The following is a 20,529-nucleotide window of genomic DNA, read 5'->3' as shown; positions in this document are numbered from 1 at the left end:
TTAGATCTTCTTTAATTTCTCTTAATAATTTTATGGCTTTTTTTGTTAGAGGTCTTTTACATATTTGTTAATATTTTTGATCATATTGAAACACACAATAATAAAGATTAAAATTTCCCCATAATCCATAGATTCAGTGCAGTCCCAATTAAAATCTGAGCAGGTGTATATGTGTACATTGACTAGTTTATTCTAAAATTTATAGGGAAATGCAAATGGTAAAGAATAGCCAAGACATCCTTGAAAAAAAAACAAAGTAAAAGAACTTTTTAAACATATTTACAGTTTCAAAAACTCTGAATTCATCGAATAAAAAATGTTGCAAGTCTTTTGAATTTTTGAGACATGCTCAGTATCTTAAATGTGAATCTCATACAGAATTGATGCAAATACATTGCAGAAAATGGGTGGGGTGAAACAGCTATGGTGAAACTAAAACAAACTAGATTAAAAACCAAAATTTCTCTAATTTTTCAAAGGCTTTTGAGACCATCCTACATGATTTGTCATGCTATAAACTTTCTAAGTAGGTAACAGAAACCATTTTTTGGTGACCTCTGATAATTGGTCATATATGCATCCAAGATGTAGGAAAGGTCAGGGCTAGAATTACGCTTTTGAAGGCAAATAACATATATTTTGGAAGTTAGTGCCCTGTGAGTGGAACCATGCCAAGTGAAAAGAGTAGAAAGTCGACAGAAATGTGAAGAACAGCTTACATTTAAGGTGAGCTAAGAAGAAATCCATGAAGGAGACAAAGGACCAATAATTAGACAAAAGTAGGAAGTGAATCAGGAGAAACACTGGCAAGGAAGTAGAGACTTAGGAAGTTGTGAGTGGTTAAGTGTCACATACAAGCAGAAAAAGTCAAGTAAAGTGCAGATCTGAAAAGTGTCCATTAGATCTAGTAGTAAAGATGTTGGAATTAACCATCAGTGGTGTGATGGGATAAGGAAGACAGAAATAAGCAGGAAGAGTGAAGAGATGATAAAATGGAAATCATGAATGTCGGCCCTGGTGTGATGAAGAAAAGAGTGTGTGTAGCAGTCAAGAGGGACACAGAGCCAGAGTGATTTTTAATTTTTAAATTTTAGGATAGAAGATACTTCAGCATGTTACAGGTTGCAGGGGAGGAGCTAGTCAAGAATGAGAGGTTGAAGAAGCAGGGAATAATTGATAGACAAAATGGTAGAGTATAGGTTAAAAGCAAAGATAGAGAGATGCTGACCTTGGTCAAGACCCTTCATTTTCTGAGACTTGGACAGAATTGGTTAGAATGGGCACAGATAAAATGTTGTAAGTGAGGGAAGAAGAAATGTATCAAATAGGATAGGGCTTCCCAACCTTTTTTCACAGCATGGCATACATAGAAAATGATCATATTTGTGATAAATGGCTAAAGCTGTTTGCATCTGGAAGTGATGGACCTCAAGGTTTATAGCTCTAGATTTGGGTATACTCAGATACAAGTAACAAAAAATACCTGAGAATACCTTAATCAATACAGACATTTAAATCTCTCTCTTAATTAGAAGTCTGGAGTTAGGCAGTTCCCGGGTTTGTACAGTGGATCTACAATGTCATCATGAACCAGGGCCCTTCCATCTTTCTCTTTGGCTATCCTGTTTGTTGTTTTTGGTCCTTAGGTTTGTTGCCTCATGCTCAGGCCTTATATCCATATCAGTGTCCAAAGCAAGAGGGAGGAGATAGTAGAGGCAAAAGACAGAGTCTTTTTTATATAAAAGGAGGAAGAACTCTTCCAAAAATCCTATCTTCCTCCACAGCAGACATTTTTTTTTAGTTGGCCAGAACAGGGTCACATTGCCATACAGTAACACAGGGAAGTGAAGGAAAGCATCTGGTGTCCGCCCATTCTATAGTGGGAGACAGGCAAGAAAAGAGGAGGAAGGAGGTCAGGAAAAAAAAGGCTATCCAAGCCAAGGCCCTGAATCCTTTCTCTGTTACCCTCTTCAGAAAAACCTTCTAAGCATTTATAGCCTATTATGTCACCTGGGAGGCATCTCTTTGGTAAAATAAGCTAGTTTAGGTGTTTTCATATTTTATACATTTTATTATTCTTGTTGCTTGCCTTAAATACTTGGCATCATCATCTTCATCAGTAAACTTATAGGTTTAACAGATACAGCTCTTAGTGATTCTCAATTTTTGAAGTTATTTTTCTCTGTGTGCTTTGTTTTGACACACTAAGTACTGAATGGCATTTTTTGAGGGAAAATGGATCACAAGTTTGCTTATAAATCACTGATCCATTAACTTACTAAATTCTTGCCAAAATGTTTATGCCCTTCCAATTGCATACAATTGGTATAAGCAAAGTCTAGGGGGGAAAATGTAAAAACAAAAAACCTACTTTGAGATATTAACATGTTTGAGGACAAATTCCATCTCTCAGAAAATGTTTCAGAAAAGTTTCATTTAATTAAATCAGAGAATAAAGATGTAAAACATCTAATGAAGTGGGGAAAATATAAAGCATGTCTTTATTAAAGCATACTATGTTTTAATTTTCTTTCTAGATTATGGTGTATTTATAATAAGGAATCAATCTCCTCAAGTTTATCATGTGCCAGGGGTACCTGGAAGAAAGCGCTTAGATGTTTTAAAAAATATTTATTTATTTATTTGAGTGCGCCAGGTTTTAGTTGCAGCATGCAGGATCTTCGTTGCAGCACGTGGGATCTTTAGTTGCAGCATGCGGGATCTACTTCCTTGACCAGGGATGGAACCTGGGTCCCCTGCATTGGGAGCACAGAGTCTTAACCTCTGGACCACCAGGGAAGTCCCAAAAGTGCTTCTTTCTTAGAATATACAGATTGATGACTTTATGTTAAATGTTTTATTGGATTTTTATCTGTAAGTTTAGTAGCTTAAAAAGAAACCTTACTTAAAATTTTTTATTATTATTAGACAGTCTGTGTTAATGCTGTGCTGGAGAAGGTAATGACAATTTTCCAAGAAGAAGAATCCATAAGGCAAAACAGAGGGGAGAGTGAAAATCTTAGAAAAGCCTTTTCTGAGCCTGTGCTTTCTGAGCCTCTGTTTCCTGAAGGTGAAATCAAAGCAAAACCTTACAGGTCATTACCGGAGAAGCTGGAGAATATTTCAGATCGCCCCAGACTTCCTGCTAATAAGTTGAGGAATAAGATCCAGGTTTTACATTCTGTGTTTGACCCATCAACTGAAATGAATGAATGAGCAAATCTGAACTTAAATATCACTGAACAGAGCTTAAGAGTTATCTAATGACATTGCATCTGACAAAATTAGGAAACTAGTTTTCATATTCTAACTGCTCTGCTTTGAAAAAATAAAAACGGTCGGGGGGACTACTGCTAAAATGTCATTCTCAAGTATTTATATGGTGGAGAAAATAAAATAATCGATGTAGTATATATGACTATGGATATTTTTTAATGAACCAGAAAATTGGTGGGTTAGACGCTATGCTATGGTTTATAATATGGGCATGTTTATAATATGTTTATGTTTTTATTAGAGACTCATTTAGAGTATCTCTCCAATTACTTATCTGGGAGGGGAAAAAACCCTCCCTGTTAAAATGCTACATATCTTTTTCAGAGATAATAAAAGGATATATATATTTTCTATCTACAGGCTGTATAGTTTCAGTCTGCCTATTATCAGTTATTTTAAAACTCATCTGTAAAGTTATGAAGAACTTGTAATTCATAGATGTAAATTTATAAAACAAAATATTGTTTACAAATCTGATGAGGTCTGTATATGAGAGCAGGACATGACATGACATTTTTAATTTCCACATCTAGAGGAACAAATTAAGAACCAGAAGCCAAGTCCATATGACTCATTGTTGCCACTGGATCCTGAGAAAAAATGCTTGTGATTGGCCCTGCAAACCAGGGTCCTGGTTTTGCCTGCAGGAGGTACTTTGGTTTCCTCCATGCATTTTAAAATCTGGACACATGTTAAGTCACTGGAGGATTAGCACCTGATATAATAGGCTGGGATGTACCCATCCCAGAGATGGCACATTTCCTGTACCTGATGAGTAGCTGCTGCCAAAAATAGTATTTATAAAAAGCCCAGCCCTGGCTCATTAGTCGTCTAATGAATAGCAAGTGTTGGAATATGGGTAGCATGTAGCAATACATCAGAAAAAAAATGTAATAATATGTAGCAAAGGGCTCTGTAAGCACAGCCTTAATGATACATACTTTATTCACTTATTTTAATAATAACCAAGGGAAAGGACCCAGGTGGGCCCCTTAGAATATTAAGCCTTAATTCAGTTCTATGTCACTAAGAAGATTACTGTGGTTTGAAACTAAGTTCCAATTTTGACAAACAGCTTTTCTCACTCCGAATTGATAATCTGTGCATCCTAGTTCCTTCTGGTCCCACCTACTCTTACATTCTACTATGTGCTGCTGAGTTTTAGATGATCAGTACCCAGGGTTTTATAGTACAGTGTGGGCACGACGCAACCAGAACAGCGTTGGCCATAAATAACTGGCATAGAAAAAGCAGGGTGAACCAACTTAATATCAACCCTGCCTATGAACTCAGAAGACTCTGAGAAACAACACCCTATATCTCTTCTCTCTATAACATTTACATGAAACACTTAGTTGTACACACATGCACAAAATTCTATAAAAATAAAATTAAAAAAACTTTATTTGAAAATTTCATATAAGCATTCAAAGTACTTTGGTTCGCTGAAACTTTCACATCTCTTATGGCTGGGGAGCAGCTGTATCTTCCTTACTTTGAAACTGTCTGCCTTGACTGGAGAGAAACGGAGCCAAAGTTTACTTGGTTTTGATGTCAGGCAAATTAAAGTTCTTGTTTTTAAATTCAGCATGTAAACTGATCCCATTTTGGGAGGTATTTTTTAAGTGTAAATGGTCTGCTATATATTTGGAAAAACTGAACAGTTAAGATTTAAGTATTTCAGTGTGTTTAAATTTTACCTAAAAAAAATTATAACGATCAGTAGGGGAGGTGGTGAATACATGCATCAATGAAACAAGAATGGAAGAATGCTGGTAATTGTTGAAGGTGGGTGGTGGAGGTTTATTATTCTGTTTACTTTGTATACATTAAAATTTTACCATGATAAAGTCTGCTATATCAAGTAGGGATTTTCCCCTAAGTTTTTCTTAGTAGATCTAATTTTTTTAACCTTTCTTCACTTTGGTTATTCTAAATTATTTTCATCCTTCTTAAAACGCTTATTCTAAACCTATAACCTTCAGGTTCCAATCAATCCAGAGGATTGGCTAAAATGTATTCTGTACATCCTGATGATGATCCTTACATCACACTAAGTACATGTGCTTTGAACCTTTCATTTATATGATTGTTAAAGATAATAAATGTGCCTATTTTGGAAAAAGTTAATCATCTTTGGTATTGAAGCAAGGTTATTCTAAAAATACTTTCAAAACATATACAACATTTTTCATTGCCATAAAATTTTATCAGGAAGAACTCTGAATTACTTTGAAGATTCCAGTGGCATAAAAATCAGAGTCACACCTAAAAGGCTCGTTAGAAAGAGTCACATAAATATTCCCATTGTCCACTGTCACCGTGTGAATCCTTTGCTTTATTCCTTTGGAGCACCACTTGGGCTTTGCTGATGGATCTTTAGGGTTTATAGACTGATACAGTCCTTCTCCTGTGGCCAAAGTAATTTTGTATTTATGCCAGGGGCAAACTATACATGGTCGTCCATCAAATTCCTGGGGAAAGAAATAATTGATTTTATAATATGACATTTCCAATGTTGACAATAAACCTCAGGCTCAGAACAGAATCTGTTGCAGAAGCACCAGGTTAAAAAACAGGCTTCTCTTTTTCCCTGCCATTTACAAATTATTCAGCATAAGGCAGAATCTAATCTTAGCAGTCATCAAGTTCCTTTTGCAGCTGATAAGAAACCCAGTTTGTTAGAGCTCTATCAGAAGATAACTAGCTCAGGCAACTACACCATGTGACTGCAGTGTGTTGTTATCTGTTAGATATTAATGTCACTTTCTTGACAGAAATAGGGAAAGGGCTTCAAGTGCTTCCAAACGAATTTTCACTAGCTGGTGGAAGAATGGTAAGCTTCAGATGTAATTTCAAGAGAGGTTACTAAAGGCATAAGTGCATATGTTAACTGAAGAGCAATTTATGATCCAAAGTAGTTAATTCCCAACTTTTAACTGTCTTAAAGCAGTGCTTCTAAAATTTTAAAAAGCATGGGAATCACCTGGATCTTGTTTAAAGGCAGCTCTTGTTTAAGTTCCATAGTCCAAGAGCAGGGCACAATATTCTGCATTTTTAAGACACTCCCAGGTGTCACCAGTGTTGATGGTCTATGGACCGCACTTTGAGTAGTCTTTCAGCTCTCATTATGGTCTGAAACTGAGGGAAATTCTTCCACGCTATCATCCAGATGCTTACATTTTATCTCTACACCAGAAGTGCAGAAATGCTGTTTTGTACCACCCTCCCCTGACAGAACCGTCAGCAAACAACAGTTTCATAATTCATAAATTCATTCATAATTTAAACTCACATGTTTTAACATGAGGACAGGTGTGGAACTAGGTAGATATGAAGTGTAGAGAGAGTGGAACACTAAATTTAAGCATGTACTTTGTACCAGTCAGAGAGAGAGAGATAGTGAGGGGAGAGGGAGAAGGGGAGAGAGAGAAGTTTCATGAAGTAGAAAACAGGAAATTAGGCAGCTGGTTTGAGAATGCAAGGAAGTAAGACATTGCCCCCATTCCTCAGTTAAGCCTTCACAGTGTTACTTCTTTCTTAAAATATATATTTTTATACCTTTATTAAATCATAAAAGTAATATATACACATTGGAAAAATTCAAACTATGTAGAAGTGTATAAAGTAAAAAGTGAATGTTATTTTTTATTTTTAAAAAATGGGATCTCATTAGACCGATTATTCTACAACTTGCCTTTTTCACTCAAAAATATATTGTTGACAACCCATGCCTCATTAATTTAATGGTTGTATACTATTCCATAGCATGGCTATTCATAATTTAAACTGTTTCCTATTGTTAAAACATTTAGATTTCCTTCAACTTTTCGCTACACTGAACCTCTCCTATATGTGTGTGTGTGTGTGTGTGTGTGTGTGTGCGTGTGTGTGTGTGTATACTTTAGTATATATACATATACTAAAGTATATATATATATATATAGTATATACATATATATACTTTAGTATATATATAGGTAAGTGTATATATACTTAAACATTTGTGCAATAATATGCAGGGTAGATCTCTCGGAGTATATTTGCTAGGTCAGAAGACAGGCATATTTTTCATATTTACCTATAAAATGGTTTTCTTTACATTGTAGTGTTGTGAATTCCTAGAATATTGGTAATTGTACTCAAAGCATTAAAATATAGTTCAAGGGCTTCCCTGGTGGTGCAGTGGTTGAGAGTCCGCCTGCTGATGCAGGGGACACGGGTTCGTGCCCCGGTCCAAGAGGATCCCACATCCACGGAGCGGCTGGGCCCGTCAGCCATGGCCGCTGAGCCTGCGCGTCCGGAGCCTGTGCTCCGCAACAGGAGAGGCCACAACAGTGAGAGGCCCACGTACCGCAAAAAAAAAAAAAAAAAAATATATATATATATATATGTAGTTCAAACCCAAATATAAATTATTTTTGAATAGAGACTGTAAATATAGTAAGAATATAAATAGGAAACATCTGAGTTTGTTGAGAATAGATTTAATCTTACATACCTCTATTTCTCCTAAATGTAAAGGTCCTCCTGAGTCTGCAAAGGAATTGAATATTACATCTAGTCACTAAAAAAAAAAATGAAATTTTGAAGTTTCGTGGATAGTAAACAAATACAAGGTTTACAAATGAAAAATAAAATCTTACGGTAACAGCGAATATCCATAGCATGATATTCTCCTCTGTGGTAGAAAATGACCACTTCTCTATCATGGACAACAGCTGTCATTCTTTCAGATTTTTTAATATCTTCTTCTCTGCCAACACAGACAGAAGAATATTTCTTCGTTTCAGGATCTTGCTCAGAGCCATCAGGATCCATGCTAGTTGAACAACAACAAACCACAAACAAAAAAAGAAAGAAAAAAAATTACAGGTGGTCTTCACTAGTTCCACTACACTTGACTCACAGAGATAATCATATCATAAGAGAAGACTTATTTCTCTGAGACTGATGGAGGTACTTTTTTGTAGCTATATAAAATAAAAAATAAATACTGGATTATAGTTAGTCATGATTGTCAGCTAGAGCTCTTAAAACTTGCCAAAATTAGGGAGGACTGCCTACTTTGAGGCTGGACTAGTACTTGATTCACTTCATTGCATTAGATATTTCAGAACAGATATTGAAGATACAGACACTAAAGTATCACTATCCTTTTATTCCCTCTCAAATTCAGTGGTAAACAACATCTGCGTATTATCCATGTTGTTTTCAGCTTCTGCTGAAGGTAGGAGTTTTCAATAGTCTGAATAGTCTTGGACCCCTTGGTTGACGTGGCTCACTTGGTTTTGCCTGGAGTGGGCAGCCAGCTCTTATAGATCCACCAAGTAACTGTGTTCTAGTGGAAGGGGGTAAGTGTGAATGGATGTCTTCCATTTTCTTAACTCACACAGAAAATGTCATTACTTACTTCTGTCTTATTTGGGCATTCAAAAAGATGACTTTCTCCTCAATTAATTTATAGAAGTATATAAATTTTAGAGAAGTTGTAGGTATTCTAAATATAATTTTTTCTTAGCACAGATATTCAGCCTATTTCTTTGAAAGCAACCCTTTCAAAGAGACTTCTGTGTACTTTAAGAACATAGCCATAGTCTGTTAATTCCATAAGAAGGAAACATCAAGATATATCATTGTCAGGCATTTAAGGCCCCATGTAGAGGATTTTCCCAAGGGCCTCCCATATGAGGGTATTTAAGTTTTTTTCCTGTGATAGTTTCTGAATAAAACTATATATCCTGTTTTGCCAAGAATTTCTATATTTGTTCTTTCTCCACTTCTAATTCGAAATCTGTCCTATTATTCCTATCCTCTTTTCATTAGGGTTGCTATCCCAAAGTTTCTGGAAACATTCCTGCTTTTTCTCCCTATCTCAGGAGAGAGATTGTGGTGGTCCAGAACTTTCAAAAAGTGTAAAGAACCGTGTATCTTAGGATTGACAAAGAGCTTTCTCCCCTAGGCAAGAGTATATTTTGAATCTTTGCATGTAATGCAATAAAAATCACAAGACAAAAATTGAGGCCACTCAAAGGGTTGTGCTTTTTCCTTTATCTCCTAATAATTGGAGCAAGGGTTAACAATGCAAACTTCAGTGTACAAATTTGACATCTCTGTTATTTCCTAAACCTGATTTGTGTAATGCTTTCCTTTATACATTGAATTCAAAGCTCCTTCCTCTCCCCACTAAGAAAATTGAGTGAGGCACAAGAGGCTGGGCTCATGAACTACAGTGAAGGAGCAACAGAACAGAAATAAAGGATAGCTCCCAGGTTTTAGGTTTGTGCAACTACATGGTTTGTGAATGTGATTGGGAAGACTGAGAAAGGAATGATATTTTGCAGGAAGGGAAGAATCAGGAACTAGTTACATTTTGCACATAGTGAGTTTGAGGTACTTAAAAGACATCCAGGGAGATATCAAGTCGAAAGTCAGATATATGAGACTAGCATTGAGAATCAGTAAAGATATAAATTTGGGAGTTTTCAAATTACAGAATTCAACAGAATCACTTGGAGTGGGAGTATCAATAGGGAATAAGGTCTAATACAATTCTTGAAGTACATCCAACATTTAGATTTTCTGGGTTAGCCATGGCTGACCAGAGGCTGGATTACAACATCTCTAATTGGTTACCTGGTTTTACTTGACTTTGGCAGGCACTCAAAGTACACAAATTACTCAGGTGGTAACATTTACTCCACACCGTTGGATGTGCAGCCTTTATCACATTTTGTGACAGAACAGACAGAGGGGCAACAATGATAAGAAAAATGGGAACAGACAGATGAACTGAAAAGAGAAGAGGGGGAAATTGGCTAAAGAACAAGAAAAATATGGACTATGAAACACATATAACTGACAAAGGACTAAGATTCAGAATATATGAAGAACTCCTATAAACAAGTAAGAAAATGCCAAATAGCCATTACAAAAATAGGCAAAAGACGTGAAAAAATATTTCACAGATGAGGAAATTTGAATGGCTAATAATCACACGTAAAGATGCTCAACCTCATTAGTAGGAAAATGCAAAAGAAATGTAAAGCAAAGTCAAAATAGGATACTATTTTCTACCAACAGACTGGCAAAAACGTATAACAAGTATTGGTGAGCATATGGAGCAACTGATATAGTGATGACATAAATTAGAGCTGCGACAGTCTGGCGTTACCTAGCAAAGCTGAACATATTCATGACCCAGTAATCCCACTGCAGCTGTATTCCAGAGAAGTGTGCACAGGTACACCAGGAGACATGCACAAGAATGGTTATAACAGCAAAAGACAGGAAACAACTCAAAATCCATCAACAGTAGAATGGATAATTTTTATACTCGTTCAATGCAATGCTGTTTAGCAGTGAAAAATGTATGGCTACGTCAAGCTGGATTAATTTCAAAAACGTAACTTCAAATGAAAAAAATTTTAAGAATTCAGAGTATGCTTCCATTTTTATCAAATGGGAAAAGGGGCAAAACTAAATATATTATTCATGGATAAATGTATATAGGGAAAACTTACAAAGAAAAGCAAGGGGATAATAAACACAAATTTTCTTAAATGTCAATATATTACATTTAGTCTTATATTTAAAATTACTTTTTTTCAATATTTGTATCCTACTTTATATTTATGTAGCAAATGATCCAAAATCCAAGAAAAGGGATAAAATGGTACTTTCTATCCTCAGAGAATGTGCCTGTACATAGGTCATGAATGGACTATTTGAAAGTTTTGTACAGCTTATTTCAAGACTTGCCACTACAGGAGGAAATAAATAAATAGTTCTCTTACTTTTTTTTTTTCCAGGCAAAAACTGGAAAAGAAATACTAGTATCAAGCCAGTAACAAAACACATGAGATGTGGAGTAGCATCAGAAGTTAATTAAGTTCTACCCAACTCCTAAATATATGAGAACCAAACATTATCCTTCCTCGTTTAAGTCTCTTAGAACATAAAGTCTTTGCAGGGTGCTCCCCCAACTGAGGAAAACGGTAGGCAACTTTGCAGGGGCTGATAAATGAGCAGAGAAAGCTGGGGCTAAACGATAAAGATTTCAGAGAAATATGATTAATTTTGCTTAGGAAAGTATTATCTCATCCTTCAAATAATTGTTCCCTCTAAGCATCATAGGTGGTTCTATTTATTTATGATATCTGGTGACTGTTTATAATTAACACCCATATTATTCTTAAATATTGTGAATATCACAGTCCATTCATACATCGAGTCAGTGTGTTCACCTTAATTACTGTTACTCTGATGCACTATTCATATGCTCCCACACATTTCCTCTGTTTTGAGTCAACTTTAAGATAGTAGAATCTTTTTTTTATTTTTTATAAATAAATTTATTTATTTATTTATGGCTGTGTTGGGTCTTTGTTGCTGTGTGCGGGCTTTCTCTAGTTGCGGCAAGCAGGGGCTACTCTTTGTTGCGGTGTGTGGGCTTCTCATTGCTGTGGCTTCTCGTGTGGAGCACGGGCTCTAGGCACACAGGCTCCACTAGCTGTGATGCGCGGGCTCAGTAGTTGTGGCTCGCAGGCTCTAGAGCGCAGGCTCAGTAGTTGTGGCACACGGGCTTAGTTGCTCCGCAGCATGTGGGATGTTCCTGGACCAGGGCTTGAACCCATGTCCCCTACATTGGCAGGCGGATTCTTAACCACTGCACCACCAGGGAAGTCCCTAAGATAGTAGAATCTTAACAGAATAAAAAGAAAGTGAAAAATTAAACGGCTTACCCAGTATGGGAGCCAGATTAAGAAAACTGCCTTCTGAAATGTTGAGCCATTTTATTCCACAGTTCTCTTCAAGAAATATTTTTTGGCCTGTGCCTAAAATTAGGTTTCTAAAGGTGCTAACACCACATAAAATTACAAATTAGCTAAATGGATCCTCTGTCTCTATTAGATACCTTTCCAGCATAGGGAATCTATTCAGGTTGAATTTTTAAAAAGCATAACTTAAGTTTCTAGAAGGCAGTGGGACAAAAGAAACATGAAATTAAAGGAATTTGTTATTCTTTTTGAGCACAAAAGCACAAAGTTGCTTTTACCGAGTCTGGAGACTTGGCCTACACGTTATCAGAATGCATAGCTCCAGGGTGACACCCTTGCTTTTAGGTTCAGAGAAGAGAAATGCCTTAGTTTTATATTGCTTTGGATGGCAGAATAATAACAGATAAAACTAGCTATCCTTCAGTGAGTGCCAAGTGCTTGGACTCTTTGCATAGATGAATTCATTAATTCTCAGAAAAATGCCTATCTTCCAGATGAGGAAACTAAGGGTAAAGGACCTTCTTTAACAAAAGCTTGCCCAAACTCACAAAATAGCAGTGAAGATTCAAACCGAGATATTATGAATCTAAACTTTGCGCACACTGATATATAAATCTTAACATTTTATCTAAGTAGCATCCACGGATTTATAAAAATAGGTGGCCTGCGGGTAAACTATCTTGAAGGTACAAAACCTTTTAGTAAAGATATGTGTGTGTATACACCATGTATATATCCGAAGATGATGGTCCTGAATTTTTTTAAATTTAGGAACGCCAATGTGCAAGAGTCGTGTCAACAAATGTTTAAAACAGAATACTTCCCTAATAATTTAGTCAAGTTGCGCAGCCACCCTGGACCTACTGTCGTCTGTGATATTAGAGATCTTTGAGCACCAGGTGCGCTCACCTGGGTTCAAATCCCGGCTCTGCGTGACTTGGAAGAAGTCGCCTAATTTCGCTGCGCTGCAGGTGAGCGGCTATAAGAAACCCCTGCACGTAGGGCGGTGGTGAGGGATAAATGCCTCTCCATAGTCAAGTGTCTAGAGTAGGGCCGGAGCGTGGGAAACGCTGAGATCACGGTCGCGGCCATTTCTAAGGGCTGCAAGCTCTGACAGCTTTTGAGCGAGGACTTCAAGCTGTGTTTAACGTTTGAGTAAATACGGCCTGCAGTTCTCAGACCGACCGGCGCTGAAAAACCGCAGAGACAGCCCGAGCGTGGCTGTCCAGATGTGGCTGATCGTTCCGCCTGCAGACTTCAGGAGACGGATAACTAGGACGGCTGGGGCTGCAGAAACCCTGGAGCAGTTTTCACGAGTGAGAGAGCACAAATGCCAGGAAAGCTTGTTAAAAAAGGCCCACGGAGGCGGCAGGTCCAGGGTGCGGCTCAGACTCGACGGTGAACAAGCGCGGTGACCCCGCAGTGCACGGGCGGAAGCCTGCGCTGGGGGTTAACGGTTAAGGAACGCGGCATCGAGGCCGGCAGAGCTGCAGTGCTCAGAAGGGCCGGGAGCAAAGGCCACACAACACCCGCCCTCGCCTGCTCCAACTCGCCGCCGCCGCCGCCGCCGGAAGCCCGAGCCCGGGCCCGCCGTCCGGCCGGAAGCAGCCAGCCTCGTGAGCCCCGCCCGGCGTCCGGCCGCCCAACCCCGCGGCCAAATCAGAACTTACCTGCCTCAAGTCACCTGCTCCACCTCCGCGAGACCCGGCTGCAGCGCTCCCGCGTGAGGCTACTGAGCCAGCCAGGGCTCCGGCCACCGCGTGGAGCTCCGCGGGGCGGGGCGGGACGAAGCTGCCCACGTGACTCGAGCGCGCGTGACCCCGCCCCCGGGACGGCATCTGGGGTTCAGCTGGCCGACGACCCCATCTGACAGCGGCCGCCAACCACCCGCGCTCCGCCGGGACCTCCGAACTGACAGTCTTAATCGTGTTTGACAAACGTAGGTGCCATCAGTTTATTTTTAAATGTTTGTTGAGCTCACCACGTTTATCCAGACTTTAAACTCACTCAGGGGTCTTACAGGAATTTAGCTTATAAAAATATTTACCAAAGTTCGTCACGATGCATATAATCTATTTATAAAGATGTTTATTGCAAGGAAAGAGTGACAGTAGCTCAACTGGGCATCAACAGGGAAGTGGTTAAATAAAATACAGTGTAGACATGTGAATTACTTTGTAGCCACATACTCAAGAGCACATTAGAATGTGCTTTCTTTGGTGTAAATAAAAATTATTTCTCGAGATACAAATATGTAGATATATACATAAGCTTTAAAAAAATTAAGAGTGGTTACTTGGGGGAGATGGGTTTCACTTTCAGTTTTTGAACTTTGCAACTTTGTTTTTTCTCTTTATACTTCTCTGAGAAAAAAACAAAACCAAAACAAAACAAAACCCACACACCTCATACTTGTGTTCAAAGTTGGAAGCTAGATGAGTCTCGTAGGTTTTTTAAGTTTCCTTGGCTATCTCCTAATGCAGTGGTTCTTAACTTTGGTCCCACTTTAGTCACCTGGGACTCGTGATGCCCAAACCAATGAAATCTCCACGGGTCATGGGAGGTGGGGGAATCGACATATTTTTTCTAACCTCCCAAGTGATTCCAGTGTGACCTTAAGGTTGAAACCCACAATCTATATTTAATATGCTGACATACTGATCTCAGGTCCTTGAGAGGCCTAACGGGCCAGGGGCAGCTGAAGCCCCAGAGCCTTATTCATTTACCCCAGTATGCCATACAAATGCCATTTTTTTCTATGAGCCAAAACATGTAAAAGATTGAGAAGCTCAGAATAATGGATTTGTCTCCAGTGCTATTTCTATTCCTTTCAGTATAGTTTCAGGGTGACAGTCATATTTTATGGGATAATTTCGTTTTTTGACCATTTGTTTCAATGAGCCAAGTACAAATTAACCATCTAGTTTTGTTGAATCGCTTTACCAAAGTGATAATAAAATATGTTTGGATTTATTATAATTTACATTATCTCTTAGCTGTCCCAAATTATTTTATTGGCACGTGGAGCGTGTTAGCAATCCTCGGCTTGTGTCATTGAAGGACTAAATAAATTTGCCATTTTTAATGAAAAATACTTCTTTTTTTCTTTGGCATAATTCGGGCATTAAAATAAGACACATCTTAGATCCACTGACCTTTAAATATGATTTTGAATCAATTGGAGACCTCAGTAGATAAGCACTCTTAGGTACCCAAGAAGAATGAGAGAGAAATGCAACACTTTCTTTTATCTCTACCTAAAGTATTAACGTGGTTGGTCACATGAAATGCTTAGAAAGCTGTCGTGGGAGGCAGAATAAACTACCCCTCTCCACTTCTGAGATTCACATGCACAATTGGGTGTGTGCCTAGCCTAGCTGGCACAGGCATGTGAGTTAACAGCAGGAACCCATAAAGTCCATTTGAAAGTCATTACAGTTCAGAATAAAATTCATGATTCCTACTGTCATTTTCCTTTTCTTTCCTTTCCTCCCTCCCTCCTTTCCTTCCTTCCTTCCTTTCTCCCTCTCTCCCTCCCTCTCCCCTTCCTTCCCTCCAACCCCTTTCTTTCTTTTCTTGGCAGTAGAACAGTTCCAGCCAGTGTGAGCAACACTTCCACAAAGTTCTACCTGAGGACATTTGGGGGCAGTTTCCACATCTCTCCTTGGAACCAATTTTTGTGTCAGTGCCTTCCATTTGTTCTTTCAGGCTTCCCTTTCCTACTAGTGACACCTAGTGGTAGCCCTGGCAGGAGTTTTGTTCCCAGTCACCCAAAACAGCTTTCCCTCTATGATCTTGCCCCTCAATATCTTTGTCTATAAATAGTTTCAGATGGCCCTTCCCACCTTTGTGAGCCCCCTGCTCTGCTCTTAGCAGCAAGCTGTTTCTAGGCGAGCTTTTCTGAGACCAAACGTTTCCTTCAGAGAGGTTCAAAAACTGCCTTCAGTCCTAAGCCAAAGTCCATCTTGTGAGCTAGTGAAAACCTTTGTATGTTGCTAGTTTCACTACAGGGAGTCTTGAAGAGTATCAGTTAATCTGGATTTCCTACTCCTTCAAACCAGAAAAGGGTGATAACATTGCCTGTATTCGGCCATTGGGATTATGATCATGAGAAAGTGATGGTGGCTTTATATACCACCTATCTGCTTACAACTTGAAAATGAAAGTCTGAACAACATGCATGTGTGTGGATTCCTACGTAATATTCCCACCTGGATATTATGACAGAAACAGTGGTGTTCATCAAACATCCCGTCTACTAGCCCACATTTCCCAGCCCCACCTATAGGCAGTTGAGGCTGTCACTACCAGACTGAAGCATAGAAGGGCAGATATGAGACCTCATCAGTTGTGTCTTTTTCTGTCACAGTTGACTTTCTAGATGGTGGAGCCTCCATCAGCACCCCCAACTTACCAACGTCTGTCAAGCCATAAAAGACATGTAACTAATGTGAGAAATAAACTTTTGTGGTGTTAAGCCACTGAAATTTTAAGGTTGTTTACAATTACAACAGCACAGTTTAACCTGCTGTCTCATACACAGGTATCTCCAATTTTATATGTTCAAAATTGAAATACTAAATTTGTCCCATAAACCTGTTCTTCCTTTGCCTTCTCCATCTCCATAAGTGACAACACTGTCTATTCACATGCTTAAGGTAGAAACCTAAATGCCATACTTGAGATCTCCCTTTTCTTCATTCTTCCTATGCAGAACAGTTAACACATCTGACCTGAGACTACTGTCCTTAAAAAGCTCTGCTGGCAAGGTTGGCCCTTAGCTGGCATCTGGGAACTCGGTTGGTAAACGTTTCCTACACTGATATAAAAATTTCCCTGAGCAATAAGGGTGACTCACTGTGCCTAAACAGTACAAACAGTATGGTTCATGCTAACCACAGCCTGCTTTCCTTCTGGGAGATTGGAACTTTGATATATGCTGGGCAGAGGTGCCTATGTGACCAGCCCCCAATAAGAACCTTAGGTGCTGAGTCTCTAATGGGCTTCCCTGGGCAGAAACATTGCATACATGTTTCTGCATTTTCATTGCTGGAGGAAGGGGGAGCTAGCTGTGTGTGACCCCTCATGAGAGGGAGCATGTATAAGGAAGCCTGCACATGGATCCTTCCATATTCCACCTGTGTTCTTTTTCCTTTGATCCAACTGTGTATCCTTACAACATCATTGTAATTGTAATAATCTTAGCGTGAGAAGAACTATATCATGAGTCCCATGAGTCCTTTTAGTGAATCCCTGAACACGAGCTGGTTTTAGGGATACCCCTAAAACCACGTGTATCTAATCCAGCACTGAGTTCTGTCAATTCTGTTTCCTAAAATGTATTTCAAATGACTCTGCTTCTTTTCTTATCTGCTGTCATCACTCTGGAAGGTGATTTTGTGTTGGATTTTGAGAGGACCCAATAAATAACACGTTTCTTTCCTGCCTGAGTTTGGAATCAACTGAGATACAGAAAGTGATCAAAGTGTAAGCTGTGTTTATAATAAAAATCTAGATTGGAGTGGGTTAAATGTGCAGGCAAATGGACTTGCTAACAGTCTCCTGAATTAAACTGCTGCCTTCTGCCTTAGAGCTGTCCTCTTGAGAAGACAGGTGAGATTGTACTCCGCAGGCACACAGATCTGTAGAAAGGAGAAGGAAGGGGCTGAGCTGAGCGTACCAAAAAGGGAGTGAAGGTTGGAGATTTTAAGAAAAAATTAGAAGGCTTCTTGCTCACTTCTGATTTCTGTCTTCCAGGTGGAACTCCAAGTCCTGGGCATGAAGCAAATGAAACACAAGCTGGCCATAAGTGGGGTGTGGAGAAAGGAGTGTAGTCAGTGAACACCAGGGTAGTCTGCCCTGAGCCTGAAGCAAAACATGGGCCATTAGTACCAAGCCAGGCTTAGCAAATATGCACAGAGCTACGTGGGCCCAGCAAAGGCACAGCCCAGAGAGCCTTAGGTGATGTGGGCCTTAGGGTGCAGACTGCTGCTCCTTGACCTTGAACCATGTTCAGAACATATTTATTCTACCACACTGGGACTCAGCAGAGATAGGGAGGCCACAAAGACCTCAGAAATCAGGCATAACTAAGGCAAGGACTATATTATAGGAAAAATGTCTTTTGCTACATTGGCCTTTCAGACAATACTGGGTAGAATAATATTTGCTGCAGTTAGAGGCAGTGAGGTTAATGAAACTTATGCTTCAGGTCCCCTCGCATTTGTGGGCCCTTTCCAAGATCCTAAGGGACCCTAGTAATGTGTTCACATGGTCGTCCTTTATATCCTTTTAATGTAATTTGGAAACATACAAAATTACAGAAAAGTAATACAGGGAACTCTATCCCCCAAACAGCCATTTGAGAATATGTTGTCCATCTGATTGCCCATCAGCCCCTAATGCTTTAGTGTGTGTTTCCTCCAACAAAAAAAAAGGATATTCTTCTATAGAACCACAATACAACCCTCAAAATCAGGAAGTTAACACTGACATATTTCCACTATCTAATCCTCACACCTAGTTCAGAATCAAGTTGGCTTTAGTTGTCATATCTCTTTAGCTTCCTTGGCTGGGGCAGTTCCTCAGTCCCTCCTTAACATTCATGACACTGACATTTATTTTGTGGAATATCTCTCAATTGAGGTTCGTCTGACATTTCCTCATGATTAGATTCAGGTCATGCATTTTTGGCAGGAACATCACAGAGGCGACTCTGTGCCCCTGTAGGGTTGCCACTCCACTCCCTTCTCGCTCAGCACAAGCTAGACTCACTCCACCACCATGTTGACATCTACCCCACTCGTGCTTTCACCCCACTCTGAGCCAGTGTGCGTCACCCCACTCCCCCAGCCAGCCAGCATGGGTCTCTACTCTGTCCCACCTGCTGGCTTTAGGACTGAATTGTTCAGGAAGGAAAGAGAAGAGGGAAAAGAATAGTGGTCATATATTTCTGTAAAATGTACAGAAGTGAGATGATTTAACTTAAATGGATTAAGGCCTTTGTCTCTTTTCCTTCTGTCACTCAGGCATTTTAGGAATTTGGCTAAGAGGTAGTTGAGTTGGAAATACATGGGTTTAGTGGGATCATTTATATAATTTGCATCCAGTTCTGTGTATAGTTATGTTTTTGCTGGCTGTCCTAGTGTAGAAATGGCTTCCAAAAATACTCCCACTGTCCACTGTAATGACTCTCCTCGTTTGCTGACGTGGAGGTGAGGACTAGGGTTCTATTAACATGTGAATATGTGCTGTGATGTCTGGCTCAGAAAGTATGGGAGTGCTGGAGGAAAAACAGAGTTTGAAATGGTAGAGCCAGAAACTGCTTTATGGAAAATTCTGTCATCAGATTTTTTGTAAAATTGTAAGCATAAGATTCTGTTCTCGTAGACATAGTACACATGGGATATGCTCAATAATACAGCATTTAAACTATGAATCCACCATATACCTTTCTTGATGGGAATCATGTGAAACAGAATTTATCAGGAGTCCTATGAGTACACAAACCTGTACTAGGACTACAAGCTGTTTTATGCTTCTTGTCAATTAAAAATGTTTAATGCAAATCAAAACCACAATGAGATATCACCTCATACCTGTCAGAATGGTCATCATCAAAAAGTCTACAAATAGCAAATGTTGGCGAGGATGTGGAGAAAAGGGAACCCTGTTGCACTGTTGGTGGGAATGTAAATTGGTGCAGCCACTACGGAGAACAGTATGGAGGTTCCTCAGAAAGCTAAAAATAGAATTACCATATGATCTAGCAATTCTACTCCTGGGTATATGTCTGAAGGAAACGAAAACACTCATTTGAAAAGATACATGCGTCCCAATGTTCATAGCAGTGTTGTTTACTATAGGCAAAATATGGAAGCAACCTAAGTGTCTATCGACAGATGAATGGATAAAGAAGATGTGATACATATATGCAATGGAATATTACTCAGCCATAAAAAGAATGAAATTCTGCCATTTGCAACAACATGGATGGACCTAGAGGGTATTATGCTTAGTGAAATAAAACAGAGGAAGACAAATACTGTTACCACTTATATGTGGAATCTAAAAAAATAAAACAAATGAATGAATATAACAAAACAGAAACAGACTCACAAATGTAGAGAAAAAACTAGTGGTTACTATTGGGGAGATGGAAGGGGAGAGAGCCAAGTTAGGGGTAGGGGATTAAAAAGCACAAACTACTATGTATGAAATAAATAAGCCACAAGAATATATTGTACAGCACAGGGAATACAGCCAATATTTTGTAATAACTTTAAATGGAATATAATGTATAAAAATTTTGAATCACTATGTTGTACACCTGAAACTTATATAATATTGTAAATCAACTATACTTCAACTAAAAAAATGTTTTTAAAGATTATGCTGTAAGAAAGGTTGAGTTATCTTTTTTTTTTTAAATAGCAAATATTATCATGAAACATGAAGCAGGACTTCCCTGGTG

At 38.9% G+C, this 20,529-nt stretch overlaps 3 protein-coding genes across 5 annotated transcripts in view; 2 read left to right on the top strand and 1 right to left on the bottom strand.

Moving 5' to 3' along the window:
* The window catches only part of SPATA9 (spermatogenesis associated 9), a 74,222-nt gene extending 69,655 nt beyond the window's left edge, over nt 1-4,567 (top strand). Inside the window, 1 exon segment of the mRNA XM_067731270.1 lies at nt 2,929-4,567. Coding sequence (XP_067587371.1) covers nt 2,929-3,216 — 288 coding nt within the window. The 3' untranslated portion in view covers nt 3,217-4,567.
* Nucleotides 4,568-4,662: 95 nt separating this feature from the next.
* Nucleotides 4,663-13,855, bottom strand: RFESD (Rieske Fe-S domain containing). Its single transcript, XM_067731271.1, has 4 exons — nt 13,727-13,855; nt 7,923-8,098; nt 7,778-7,812; nt 4,663-5,750 (listed from the first exon to the last, which is right to left on the bottom strand). The coding sequence occupies exons 2-4, from the start codon at nt 8,095-8,097 to the stop codon at nt 5,487-5,489; spliced, it is 474 nt and encodes a 157-aa protein (XP_067587372.1). The 5' UTR covers nt 8,098; nt 13,727-13,855; the 3' UTR covers nt 4,663-5,486.
* SKIC3 (SKI3 subunit of superkiller complex) overlaps nt 13,742-20,529 on the top strand; it is a 158,309-nt gene continuing 151,521 nt past the window's right edge. For 2 of the 3 annotated variants that reach the window (XM_067731255.1, XM_067731254.1), the window contains exon 1: nt 13,744-13,995. The gene's annotated coding sequence lies outside the window, so the exon portion shown is untranslated. Of the gene's footprint in view, nt 13,996-20,529 lie in introns of all 3 variants that reach the window. The other variant, XM_067731261.1, reaches the window with a different exon arrangement.

Source organism: Pseudorca crassidens, chromosome 3 (genome assembly GCF_039906515.1).
Source record: "Pseudorca crassidens isolate mPseCra1 chromosome 3, mPseCra1.hap1, whole genome shotgun sequence".
NCBI classification, from domain to species: domain Eukaryota; kingdom Metazoa; phylum Chordata; class Mammalia; order Artiodactyla; family Delphinidae; genus Pseudorca; species Pseudorca crassidens.
The sequence above is the reverse complement of the archived record's forward strand: the minus strand, read 5'-3'. Positions and strand labels throughout refer to the sequence as shown.

What these genes read in the sequence shown, in the direction of transcription:
- RFESD (XM_067731271.1), bottom strand. Translation starts at nt 8,097, where the DNA reads ATGGATCCTGATGGCTCTGAGCAAGATCCTGAAACGAAGAAATATTCT. An exon ending in TATGGATATTCGCTGTTACC is followed by an intron (nt 7,813 to 7,922) that starts GTAAGATTTTAT and finishes ATTCCTTTGCAG; the next exon opens with ACTCAGGAGGACCTTTACAT. An exon ending in TACATTTAGGAGAAATAGAG is followed by an intron (nt 5,751 to 7,777) that starts GTATGTAAGATT and finishes TTCTTTCCCCAG; the next exon opens with GAATTTGATGGACGACCATG.